This window comes from Microtus pennsylvanicus, chromosome 1, assembly GCF_037038515.1.
Source record: "Microtus pennsylvanicus isolate mMicPen1 chromosome 1, mMicPen1.hap1, whole genome shotgun sequence".
Taxonomy (NCBI): Eukaryota; Metazoa; Chordata; class Mammalia; order Rodentia; family Cricetidae; genus Microtus; species Microtus pennsylvanicus.
The window spans coordinates 78,997,661-79,011,426 of record NC_134579.1 but is presented as its reverse complement, the minus strand read 5'-3'; the positions used below and the strand labels follow the sequence as shown (position 1 = coordinate 79,011,426).

Sequence of the window (13,766 nt, the reverse complement as noted above, 5' to 3'; positions counted from 1 at the left end):
ATCAATTATCAATCAAGAAAAGCCCGACGGACTTGCCTAAGGGCCAAACTTACAGAGTTTTCTCAATTATGATCCCTTCTTCCCAGATGACCCTAGTTTGTATCGAGCTGACATAAAAACTAGGCAGCACAACTAGGTAACACGAACAGGAAACAACAGCCTATGTTCAAGAACACGGGGGTTCAAATCAGCATTCCTAATTTTAGCACAAACTCTGCTCAAGTGTGTAAACAATCTAGGTAACTATCAAAGACAGAGTGAGAAAATCCACTACTTCCATCACTAACTTAACAATACGCTCCCCCATTGTTCTCAAAGCCATTATACCTGATATGGAATTATCACATACTGCTGGAAGAACTTTTCTTCCACAAAGTATGCTATGAACACGTTTCCCAAGTTAATAATTAAGCCAGCCATAGTGGCTCACACTAATCCTAGCACTTGGGAGGCTGACTGCTAGGGCTGCTAAGAGTTCAAGGCCTAGATTCAGGTCATCCTGGACTAAAGAATAAAAGCTTCTGGCAGAACAAAACAGTAACATCCAAAAAATAATTAGATAATCATAATTACCAAAAAGATTTTCATCTTACCATAAGATATTTATCACTTAAGTTCTCACTAATTTAGTACTAGATTCTGTCCTTTTCATGACTTCTATCCAATTATTTTCACTTATAACAGCAAAAAATTTAAAATTAATTATCCCACAAGATAAAGGACAGTTTATAACATCATGGTTCATAATGACACATTACACTACTATTAAAAATTAGTCATGTAAGTCTCAACGTACTATTAGCAAAACATTTCAATGCTGGGATGCTGGGAAAACCTTGAAGCTACAAAAAGTACAAATAATATTTCCTTATGTAAAGGTATCAGGAGAAAAAGGGAAGAGAGAAAAAAAATGGTCACCAAAATGTGAAATGATTTTTTCTTGGTTGTAGGATATCAGATTTGATCAGCCTTTTCTGTACTTTTGTTGGTTGGCTGGTTGTTTATTGTTTTGATTAGCTCAAGCTGACTGGCCTCCTCTTCCCTGGGCTGGGATGACAAGCATAAACCACAATACCTAGTCTTCTTTATACACACATATACACACACACAAATACAAATATATGTATATATCTATACACTTATACATATTTAAATTGTATGTAACTAACTCACAATGTTTTCTTATATGAACTTTATATAGACGGAATGAAAAAAAGAAAAATTTCTTTCCCATAGGATACTTATATTCAAAATTGTACATATCATAGCTAAAATAATAATGGAAAAGAAGAAAAGTTGGCAGATGTCTACTACCTAGCTTGAAGAAATCAAAGACTCATGCAGCAAATTAAGAGTCCAGAAAGATGCACAAACATAAGTCAAGTAATTTTTGACAAAGGTTAAAAGGACAGAAAAAAAAATGATGTTTTCAAGTGGTGATGGAAACAACAAATGGGAGTGGATGAAGCAGTATTACTCTTGCTTTAGCCCATATACAAAAGTGATCCAAAATGGATTACAGACCCAAATATAAGTGCAAAAGTTATAAACTGTAAAACTTTCTACAGAAAACAGAAGAAAATTATAGGGCATCAAAAGAAGCCAGAGCCAGTTGACAATAGCACACTCCTTTAATCCCTTAGGAGGCAGATGCAGGCAGATCTCCGAGTTCAAAGCCAGTCTGGTCTACAAAATTAGTTCCAGGACAGCCAGGGCTACACGGACAAAAACCCTGTCTCAAAAAACAAATAAAAAAAAAGGAGCCAGTTTAAAACTGTTAAATTTGATATCCGTCTTGAAAATTTAAAACTTCTACTCAGAGATGTGCTGTTTAACAACAAAAAAGTAAGCAACAGAGGAAAACTTATTCACAACTTTCAGAAAGGGTTTTTATCCAGAATATGCAGAAAACTCTTAAAACTCATAAACAAAGGCTGGGGATGGCGGCACACACCCTTAATCCCAGTACTAAGGAGACAGACGCAGATGGATCTCTGTGCCTTTAACAAAGGTCAGCAAAGTCTACACAGTTCAGGCCTGCTAGGGACACACATATAAATCCTACAAGCAACAAGAAACCCTAACAATCAAAGACATACAAATGAAATTTTAAAATGAATGAAATATGGGAAGAAATACTTGCCAAAGCCAGGTTTAAGAATGGCTAGTGGCCAGTTAAACTGCTAAATTAAAACCACAATAAAATAATATAACCATGTCTGGCTGAAAAGGGATAACTAGGACTCATGTGCACTATTATTGGTGGCAAGATAAAATGGTACAACCACTCGGGAAAATTGGATACTGGCCTACAAAGTTTAACATATCGCTGGGATATGACCAGAGGTTTGGCTTTGGCCTTTCTTTCACTCAAAAGACATGTTAATAGAAACCCAAAGGCCTTGTTCAGTCACGTTAGCTGTCATTCCAGTCACAGTAGTTAAGGAATGGAAACAACGTAAATGTCCTCAACTGATTAATGGAGAATGATAATATAGTTCATACATGATTCTATTCAGTTATAAAGAAAATCAAATTTGCAGGACAATGGACGGAACCAGAAAATATTACACTAAGTAATAAAAAAAATCCAGAAAGATAAATGCTCCATGTTTTCTCTTATTTGTGGACTTTCGTTCAGAATCTTTAAATCTGAGTATATAACCTGGAGTAACCACAGATACCAAGAGAGTAAAGAGGGACTAGGGATGGAGTATGGGGCTCTGAAGAGGGGGTAATAGAACAGACAGATGCTATGAGGGGGAAAGGAGGGCAGTATAGGGGGAGAAGGATAAACGACACTACAGATGTTTGAAAAGCCAGGGGCACCCAATTTAAATGAGGTACTCCACTTAGGCTGGCAGTGCTCCCCTCTCAAAGACACAAACTAACAGAAATCCCAGAGCTAGGCATGGGAACAGTCATTTTTAATTGTCATTCAGGGGAGTCCAAGAGACCCCAAGAGCAATTATAGGCTGTTGCTGATGCCCTCCCAGAAATTGAAAAAACTGAAGGTAAGTCCCTATTGCTAAAGACATGATATACTTCAGACACAGGATTTGGAGGAATAAAGCTGTACCTAGCCTGGAAGCCTCCTCCCTAAAAACCAGCTCTCATAGTATGAGAAGGAGCTATGCAATCATTCAAAGCCTGTGAAGTTAACTATGACTTATCTTTTCTTTCTTTCTTTCTTTCTTTCTTTCTTTCTTTCTTTCTTTCTTTCTTTCTTTCTTTCTTTTTTTCCTTTTTTAACAGTCTATGTGGCCCTAGCTATCCTGGAATCTGCATTGTAGACCAAGTTGGCCTCAAACTCAGAGATCTGCCTGCCTCTGCCTCCTGAATGATGGGATTAAAGTTGTACCCCACTATGCCCGACCCTACTAACCCATTTTCAGTAACCTATTTTCACTAACAGTGATCCAAGCAAAACTTTGCTCCAAGCAGGCCAAAGTGCCTGCTTCCTCAGCACCTAGCAAGATGCCCTACAGAGTTTTGATCAAGCTCAAATTATCCAGGCTCTTTTGTTCGGTCTAGCTAGCACTCATGGCAGAGCAATAGCAAAGCTTCCTGCTGCAGATGCTGTAGGAACTAAACAGATCATGTTACCAATTATTTTCAAATATGTAGGCACAAGATTGGAATTTAGTTCTTTTGGGGAAGCTTTTAACAAAAGTTGAATCTGAAGTACCTGTTTCAGGAAGGACTCCAGGGCTGAATGCGCAGCTTTCTTTAATTCCACATTTGTGTGGCTGCACCACTTCGACAGAACTTCAAATAGAGTAATATAGTTGTCCAGAAGGCAGGTAGTAAATTGAGATGCATGCAGGGTAAGTAAGCGCAGACCAGCTGCAAATTCAAAATACATCCCATTTCAAACAGGTCAACAAAAGCCAGAAAAGAGAATTAAGAAAGCTTCCTATATATGCTAAAAGTTAAAAAAAAATACTCAAGATTTTATATAGCCAGGCACAGTGATGCACACCTTTAAGTACTCAGGAGGCAGAGGCAAGCAGATCTCTCTGACTTTGAGCCCAGCCTTGTTTACACAGTAAGTTCCAGGACAGGCAGGCCTACATAGAGAGACCCTGTTTCAAAACACAAACAAACACAGTACATTACCCTAAAATAATCTGGTGATCTCAAAGTGCCCTCTAATGTTCCCAGTCTCTACACTGACTTAGGCTCATGACCTGGCACCAAACAGGGTCAGGAATAGGATCTGGATTCATCAGCTCACAGCAAAATCAAGCAGCCTATGGGCTGAGGAAGCAGCTCAGTTGGCAGAGTGCTTGCTTAGGACGTATAAGGCCCTGGGTCTGGTAGTTAGCATAGCATAAACAAGTTACGGCACACATGCCTGTAATCTCAGCACTAGGAAAATGGAAGTCATCAGCTACATAATGAGGTTAAAGGTCACCCTAGGCACTGGGGGTGGTGGCACACACCTCTAATCCCAGTACTCAGGAGGCAGAGGCAGGCAGATCTCTGAAAGTTTGAGACCAGCCTAGTCTGCAGAGCGAGTTCCAGGACAGGCTCCAAAGCTACACAGAGAAACCCTGTCCTGGAAAAAAAAAAAAAAAATGAGAGAGAAAAAAATCACCCTAGGCAACATGAAACCATGTCTCAATAACAATAACAAAATAAAGCTTGAATCTCCTGAATGAGTCTAACATACATTTTTTTAAAAAATATTTAAAATTCTTTTCTACATGGATTTCAAACATATTTTTGATCACTGACTCTAATTACACTAACATTAAATATGTATTCTTTTTTAAAAATTTATTATTGCATTTGCGTGTGTGCACCTGCACAGGTCAGAAGGACAATTTGCAGGGGCCAGCACTATTCTGTCGCTACATGACCTGGGCATAGAACTCAGTTCGCTAAGCTTGGGGTCAAGGACCTTTCCTCACTGAACCATTCAGTCAGCACCTAACAAATATAGATGTGTATATATATATATATATATGTATATATGTGTATATATATATATGTATATATAATATATGTATGTTTAAATCATGTACAGTGAAAGTGATCCCAGTTAAGAGTTTACTGCTTAAACTAGTCTTCATTAATGAAGTCTTAAAGCTTCATTGTAAATACTGACATGTGAAACATCAGACACTTTTGTATTTGCCTTCATTCTAGCTTACACAAAACCTTACTCAAGATGTTAACTTAAGTAATTTAAACTCTTATTTTCTTAAACAAAGAACCTTACCCAAGGGCACAGCGTATCGCTTCATCTCGATCTAGTGGAGAAAAAAAAATCATTATTTGGAAATCACAAGTCCGAACTGTGAAAGACTTAGAGAGAAATATTAATACTACCTGTGGACGGATTGCTTTTAGTGCGAAACCAAAGATCTCCCTTGAAGTCTGGGGATCTAGGGAAAAACAACAAAATAAAGCTGTTAAAGCATCGTAACACTATTTATACTCTTTATCAAAATTTGCAAGCGACAGCTTTTCTTTCTATATATATATTATGTATACAATATTTTGTCTGAGTGTATGCCAGCAGGCCAGAAGAGGGTACCAGACCCCATCACATGGTTGTGAGCCACCATGTGGTTGCTGGGAATTGAACTCAGGACCTTTGGAAGAGAAGGCAATGCTCTTAACCTCTGAGCCATCTCTCCAGTCCGACAGCTTTTCTTAAGACCAATGGATATTTCCAGTAGCTGCACAAATCTACAATTTCAGGGTAACTTCTCAACATCACTTGACTGAGCTAGAGCTGCGAGTTGTTACAGCGTCTGGGGAGAGGAACATGGAATAACTAATGTGTGAGCACAGGAGCTAAATCAACGCCCACGTTACATAATCTCTCAGAGCTTCAACTTTCTCAGCTACAAAAAGGGAGACTATGGCTTCTTCAAAAACTGGAAGATTAAAAGAAGTGATTCAGTCAAGGACAAATATGTAGGCAGAATACCAATTCACATAAAATAAAATAAACAAATTATTTTTTAAAAAAAGGAGTGCACAGTGGGAGAAGGGGCAAGAGACAGAGATGAGAGAAACAGTGAGAATCAACTAACGTGTGGAAATTCATATAAAGTTCTATTTCTTTATAAGCCAGTGTGAAAAAAACTAAAATGAAACAAAACCAACTACAGTAAATTGGTTTTAAGAACAAGGGAAACAAAGTAACTATAAACACAACCTGCAGTCATAAAAGCAACAGGTACCCCCAGTGTAGAGGGGACTGGACTGCCACCATCCAGGGAGGTCTGACTTGGCCTTGCAGCCTCCTCCTCCTACCTCCTCTCACATACATCCTCCAGTCTCGTGGATGCTTCCTGTACAAACATCCTCCTACCTATTTCTAATGTGGTAAAAATCTGCATAAAAGTCATCATTTTAAAAATGTGTAAAGATACAATATAGTCGCATTAAATATTTTCACTCTAGTGTGTAACATCACCTAAATTTCTACACCTAAAATGTTTTCATCCTGCACCACTGAAAACTAGCCCCACCTCCACCCTTCGCAGCTCCCAGAAACTCCTACATCCTGTCCCTATACTTTCTTACTCTAAGTGGAGCTATATGTCGTGTGGTTTTTTTTTTAGATTAGCTTTTTTTTTTAGATCTTATTTATTTATTACGTATACAGGGTTCATGCCTGCATGCCAGAAGAAGGTACCAGATCTCATTGTAGATGGTTATGAGCCACCATGTGGTTGCTGGGAATTGAACTCAGAACCTCTGTAAGAGCAGCCAGTGTTCTTAACCTCTGAGCCATCTCTCCAGCCCCTGTGTTTTGTTTTTTGATTGGCTTATTTCTTAATAGTCTTAGGATATCGCTACTATCTAGGTTATAGCATAAAGCAGAATTTGTCCTTGCTTTTGAGACAAGGTCTCAGCACTAGAAAGAGAATCAAAGTCTGGCAATACCTTCCTCCACGGACTTGGTGAAGTTGCACAGAAGCGAGGACAGCCCTTTTAGACAGCCAGCCAGAACAGGAAATCTAGGTTCTCTTACTGTCGATGTCATCTAAAAGGACGTTTTAAGGAAGATATTACAAAACGAAAACAAAAGAAAAACAAACAAGACTGTGGAGGTATACTGTCATGAGGCAGGGTCAGGTTATACCTGGGTCTTGAGTTCTCCCAGAAAAGCCCGGAACAGGTTTTCTGAATGACTTATCATTTCACTAGGATGAACTTCGCCTAATATTCCCAGGAGCTCATAGATTTTTTCTAAAACTGAAAAATAAAATCAGATAAATGAAACCTAAAACTACATTTAAATAAGTAAAATTAACATAAATGTATGAATAAGAAAATAGAGGACGATCAAGTCAAAATGTTTTCAGGGCCAGCCAGATAGCTCAGTGAGTAAAGGCACTGGCTGCCAAACCTAACCTCAGTCCCTAACCCACTCAGGAAGGAGAGAACTGACTCCCTCCAACTGTACTCTGACCTCAAACACGCACCTACACATTCACAAAAGTATTTTTAAATTTTTAAAGTAATTTTATAGTAAAACACAAAATACCTAGGTTTTTCATAAAATTCTTCCCCAAGTTTTATCTTAATCTCTTTCTTTTTTTTTAAAAGATTTATTTATTTATTATGCATACAACATTCTGCCTCCATGTATGCCTGCACACCAGAGGTGGGCACCAGATCTCATTACAGATGGTTGTGAGCCACTATGTGGTTGCTGGGAATTGAACTCAGGACCTCTGGAAGAGCAGCCAGTGCTCTTAACCACTGAGCCATCTCTCCAGCCCCTCTTAATCTCTTTCTATAAGTTAAATTATATTTAAGGAACCCTTTTGTTTGCTTCCATTGTGCTATTCTTTAGCAAAAGACCTTTATTGAGGAAATTAATGGTTCGTTAATGTTAACTTGTGAAAATATTTGAAAATAACATCTCACCTGTATCAGTTAGTCTTGATTTTGATGCAAGTTCTCCATAAAACTTGTTAAATAATTCTCCAATCTTAAACTCATCCATGATTCTAGAACTTCTCAGTGTCTTAAGTAACTATAAGAACACAAATGAGAATTTTTCTAAAGAGGAAAATAAACAAAAGACAACCTCTGCTTCAACAAGGCTTCGGAATCCTGGCCTCCCGCAGATCTGCCCTGGGTCTCTCTGCAATGACTCCTGCTCTGAAATCTGGGGACGTGGGGCTGGAGTGATCAGTAGGAGACCACAGGGAAAGCAAGTCCAAACTTAATTTCAGCTTCCTCACACAGTAATAACACGGCTAGAACGACTTCTTCACGGGCACTCAGGATCACAGACCAACCAAGTCCAAAGCAATTCTAAGCCAGAATGCCAAGGGAGAAAATTAAAAGTGAAAATGAGCCCCTCCCTACTAGGGTTTCAGGAAAACCTCACTGAAACACAGAGTGCTCTCTGGGCACGCCTAATAAACTGCATTGGATCCCACCACAGGCAGCAAGTGTGACAAGTGGAAAGCAGGAAATTCTCAGCTAAGTTTCTCTTTACTACCCTGACAACTTCAAATTCTTCTCTTACTACTCAGGAAAATATGAACAAAACACCATTGTGCTGCCAGATGGTGGCTACAAAATATACGTGCCCTTCACATAATCACAACTCCATCCTCCCCTAAACTCCCACCTCAACAGAACTCAAATTTCCACTTTTGTTACAAACTTAACAATAAAAACATATTACTTAGAAATATAAAATTACCTTAATCAGAAGGTCTAGGGCTGCAATTTTACACTTAGCAGTTCTATCTTTTGTATAAACACTGGTACAAGTATTCTAGGATTCAAAACAAAATATGTCATTCAAAAGGAGACAAAAATCACCAATATAACTTTAAGAACTAAGATTTAAATATAGGTAAAACTGTTATCTATGAGGGGTAATACCAATATGTAATATAATAAAATTTATAAATTAACCCTTAAAAGCATAATAGAGTATATAAATATACACATTAAAAATTACTGAAAATTAGGTTGGGCAGTTGTGGTGCATGCCTTTTATTTTAGCACTTGAGAGTTCAAGACCAGTCTGGTCTACATAGTGAATTCCGGGACAGACAGTGCTACAGAGAAAAACCCTGACTTGAAGAACCAAAAAGAAATAAAAACAAAAAAATTACTGACAACTCCAACTCAATATGCTATGGTTGCTTTGTTAAAAATACAAACAGATAAGCCGGACAGTGGTGGTGCATGCCTTTAACCCCAGCACTAGGGAGGCAGAGGCAGGCAGATCTCTGAGTTCGAAGCCAGCCTGGTCCACAAGAGCTAGTTCCAGGACAGGCTCTAAAGCTACAGAGAAACCCTGTCGCAAAAAATAAAAAAATAAAAAAAAAACAAAGATGAGGCTTCAGTAAGAATTTGAAAAAAATTAGAAAACAAAAGTGCATTACTTCTTTCTACATACATGTACTATATACATGTTACATCAAGAAACAAATTACAGGCCCAGCTACTCACAATTACCTGAGCACAGGAGTTTGAGTTAACTCATACAACACACTGATACAAAAGAAAGCAAGAGAGGGCAAAAAAGCATTAACACATGGGGGGGGGGGGCTGGAGAGCTGATGGCTCAGGGGGTGGAGCACTGCTGCTTTCCCAGAGGACTCGGGTTTGGTTCCCAGCACTCAGAATAACTCAGAGCCATTACTGTAACTTCCGAGTGTACATACACACTCATGGCACACATAAAAATATACACACAGGCAAAACGTTCACACACAAAAAATAAATAAAAGTAAATACAACCTTTAAAAAAAAATTAAAAGTTACCAAAGGTACTCAGAGAAAGACTAGAAAAGAAATTCAACAGTAGAGGGCTTGCCTAGCATGCCAAGTGACCGGGTGCTATCCTAAGCACCAAACGTGAAAAGAAAAATCTCCACAGAATTCTGGTAAAAGTAAGCAAAAAAGCTATTATCAAATACCCTTGTAAACTGTGACACATTTTATAAATATTAACACCACGACTGAGACTTCCTAACATAATCAAGCTGAAATGAGTAAACACCAATAAAAAAGCATAAACAAGAGTCTAAGTTCTAGGTTAAAATTGAAGCTAGCATATATGAGTTTTGATTTTTCTTTTTCCTTACCTTTACATCAAGAGAATAATGCGTGACCTTCTGGTCAATTTTCTCTAAGAAAAGACACAAAAATTTTAGGGCTTCTTCTCTACAATCACGAAACTATAATATAAGAAATAAATACAAAATTTGGGTAAGAATAAGCCACTCCAACAAAGAGGAAGATAGAAGAGACAAAATGGAAGGAAAGGCTTGTACTCACTTCATCAATGCCAAGTGACTTCCGGACAAATACAAGCAAACCAAACTCTTTGGAAAATACTAAGGAAACCTGCAATGCTGGGGAGGGGCGCAGGATGGAGAAAAAAAATTAGAAGTGCCAAGAAACATTTTATAAAAGACCCCTGAAAGCACTGCCTGGTTTTCAAGGTACTTTTGCAAGTATTAAAAACTAACATGAGGCTATTATTTTGAAGCAATGAAAACAGAAAGTTCCGGATGTTGTTCTACTAAGATAAAGTAGACAAAATAAAACTTTCTCCCATCCTCCATCAGATGCCCAGTCTTCTCTGTGATATCTAACTTCTGGAAATCAACTTTACAAGGTAACAAAGGTTACAATGAATGAGGGTGACCTTAAAACGGTGATATAATACTCTATCTGGTGGATCCAATGTTATTATATGAGGCCTTAAAAGTGGAAGTCAGACCAGCTTGAGAAAAGACTATCTACATAAAAACAAAAGGAGAGGATGAAGAAAAAGAGAACCAGGCCCTGGTGGAGCACTTAACCCAGCAGAGGCAGAGGCAGGAGGATCTCAGTGAGTTCCAGGCTAGGCTGGTCTACAAAGCGAGTTCCAGGATAACCAGGACTACACAGAGAAACCCTGTCTCAAAAAAGCAACTCAGAGCCGGGCGGTGGTGGCGCATGCCTTTAATCCCAGCACTTGGGAGGCAGAGGCAGGTGGATCTCTGTGAGTTCGAGGCCAGCCTGGTCTACAAGAGTTAGTTCCAGGACAGGAATCAAAAAAACCTACTGAGAAACCCTGTCTCGAAAAATCCAAAAAAAAAAAAAAAAAGAAAGAAAAAAGAAAACAAAACAAAACAAAACAAAACAACAAAAAAACCAACTCAGAAAATACACAGTAGGGAATCTTTCAGGAGAGATTCAGGCACTTTGCAGGATGGGCTCAGCATGCTGCTTGCTACTGCTCTGAAGATGAGGCTACAAGTCAAGGGAAGTGGGCACATTTTAAAAGCAAGACTCACCAGCAAAGAAATAGGACCTTAAGTCTTATACTCTAAAGAAAGGAAAAAATGGCTTGTCTCCTAGACCCTTCAGACAAAAAGTCTGCCTGAATATCTTCGATCTAGCTTGGTGAGACCCATCCAGCTTCTGATCGTAGTATTTAGGATGAGTTCTACTATTTAAAATCAGTAAGCTAGCCTGGCGGTGGTGGCGCACGCCTTTAATCCCAGCACTCGGGAGGCAGAGGCAGGCGGATCTCTGTGAGTTCGAGGCCAGCCTGGTCTACAAAGGGAGTTCCAGGACAGGCTCCAAAGCTACAGAGAAACCCTGTTTCGAAAAACCAAAATAAATAAATAAATAAAATAAAAATCAGTAAGCTTTAGAGCACAGGTGTCCGAGCCTTGTAATCCTAGTATGTGGGGTATGAACACAGGAGATGCAGTTACAGAGGAGCCTGGGCTATAGAGACAGACCATGACCAAGAAATGCTTGCAGTGGTCATTGTAGCAGAAAGAGATTGACATCTATAATCTTTCAATATAACGTATATTAAGCTGGAACTGCTTTAAGATCAAAGAGGTCATTCCCCAACGATAAATTCTAACCTTGAAACGCCGAAAACAGAAGGCAATTAAATGTTAGTTTTTTACATTCTGTCTTCTCCATTATCACTAGGTCCTTGACAACATATTGTTACCATACAGCATCTTGTTCAAAGTTTTGTTTACTTTTTTGTTAAAAAACAAAAACTGGGTCTCACTATGTAGTCCTAGCTGGCCTGGAACTCAGAGATCTGCACTGATATAAAAGGCTTACATATGTGTGTTTCAGAAAGGAACACAACACAGGCTAAAGGGCGGTGGTGCAAGCCTTTAATCCCACTTGAGGAGGCACAAGGAAGGTGGAACTCTGTGAGTTCAAGGCCAAGCCTGGTCTACAAAACAAGAGCTACAGAGAAACCCTGTCCTGGGAAAGAAAGAAAGAAAGAAAGAAAGAAAGAAAGAAAGAAAGAAAGAAAGAAAGAAAGAAAGAAAGGAAGAAAGAAAGAGAGAAAGAGAAAGGAACATGGTCTTTACCCACAATGTAATCAATTTTGTTTTTTTGTGGTAGTACCAGGGACTAAACCCACAGCCTATGCTCCATCACTGAGCTGCCAGCCCTCAGGTTTAAACATAAAAACACTATCTGGAGACCCAGACCAGTGATTAAGAGCACTATTCTTCTAGAGGACCAGAGTTCAGTTCTGAGCACCGATGTCTAGGGTCTGGTAACCACTTGCAACTCAAGCTCTAGAGCATCCAAAGGCACCTGAACCTGAGTACACACACAATAAAAATAAGTACTGGGGCGGGGGGGGGGGGGGGCGGCATGACTACTATCTGACCATAGTAGCCCATGCCTGTAATCCTAGCACTTGGGGAAAGGGGCAGAAGTCAAAAAGGTAGGAAGACCACAAGCTGGAGGCCAGTCTGGGCTAGAACAAAATAACTGAAATGAATATGCTGAAATGAGGCATTTCCACAAAGAAAATTAAGTTATCATGCAGACATTGCGTAAAGTTAAAAGGAACAAGGCAAGCGAGGGACTTCGCATATAGAATCTCAGCACCTGAAGGTTGTTTCCAGACTAGCTTGGGCTACACAGGAAGCCCCTAACTCAAAAAGAAAAATCAAAACAACAGCATGGCTTTCAGTAATTTTTGCAATTATTCGGAAAACATGATGCAACGGGGGAAAAAGGGTTTTGTAAATGTGAGTTCAGACGAGATTAAGATGTACTTTCCTCCAACTTTGGCTAGAAACCACTGCCAAACTTGGGGGCTGTTTTCCAACACCGGTTTTCAGATACTAGGAAAAGAGAGCAGTTACACAGCCGCAGATCCCAGACTTCACAAGACCGTGCTACACCAGGGCAGAGAAGCGCTGAGACCTCTGACAGGCGGGCCCCCCCACGCCCCGTACCCACCCAGCACTGCGGAGCTAGTGCTCAGCACGCACTCCTGCCCCAGGCCATGGATCAGCTGATAACTGGCGCCCGCAGCGCTGCAGCGATCCGGCGCGGACACAAACTCCTGCAGTTGCTGCAGCCAGCCGCGGACACCGGCTCCCGCGTCCGCCATAGCGCCAGCACCCGCTTCGCGCATGTGCGACGAGGCCCCGAAAGTCCCGGCGGGAGCGCTCGCTCGTACTCCAGCAGGAAGGGTGAGCGCGCACACCCACAGGCCTGACCCTACGCCGCGCCTGACTTGTGCACCTCGGAAATCAAGGGGACAGAAACCTGTCAGTCTAACCGAGCGAGGTACCACAAGAGCGTGCACTGTACTTGGAACGCTGCAGACGTAAACACGCCGCAGGCAGGAGAGGGACCAGCCCGCCGCGGGTTTCCCGCCAAAGCGCGGTCCTGCTGCAGACTAGCCCATCGGAGGGGAGGGGTGGACAGGGTGAGGCCGCCGCTCTTCCACCGAGACGTCCGCCTACAACTCCCCTGCGGGCGGTGTT

The 13,766-nt window shown here is 40.4% G+C and overlaps 1 protein-coding gene across 3 annotated transcripts in view; it reads right to left on the bottom strand.

Annotated features, from left to right (window-relative positions):
- Prkdc (protein kinase, DNA-activated, catalytic subunit) overlaps nucleotides 1-13,554 on the bottom strand; it is a 170,654-nt gene extending 157,100 nt beyond the window's left edge. Inside the window, exons 1-10 of one of the 3 annotated variants that reach the window (XM_075970668.1) lie at nucleotides 13,234-13,554; nucleotides 10,282-10,358; nucleotides 10,089-10,181; nucleotides 8,690-8,764; nucleotides 7,900-8,008; nucleotides 7,109-7,221; nucleotides 6,910-7,009; nucleotides 5,338-5,393; nucleotides 5,228-5,258; nucleotides 3,689-3,846 (exon numbers count right to left, since the gene is read on the bottom strand). In XM_075970668.1, the coding sequence (XP_075826783.1) occupies nucleotides 3,689-3,846; nucleotides 5,228-5,258; nucleotides 5,338-5,393; nucleotides 6,910-7,009; nucleotides 7,109-7,221; nucleotides 7,900-8,008; nucleotides 8,690-8,764; nucleotides 10,089-10,181; nucleotides 10,282-10,358; nucleotides 13,234-13,411 (990 nt within the window). In that variant the 5' untranslated portion in view covers nucleotides 13,412-13,554. The remainder of the gene's footprint in view (nucleotides 1-3,688; nucleotides 3,847-5,227; nucleotides 5,259-5,337; nucleotides 5,394-6,909; nucleotides 7,010-7,108; nucleotides 7,222-7,899; nucleotides 8,009-8,689; nucleotides 8,765-10,088; nucleotides 10,182-10,281; nucleotides 10,359-13,233) is intronic. The other 2 variants (XM_075970658.1, XM_075970648.1) reach the window with 2 other exon arrangements.
- Nucleotides 13,555-13,766: the final 212 nt, after the last annotated feature.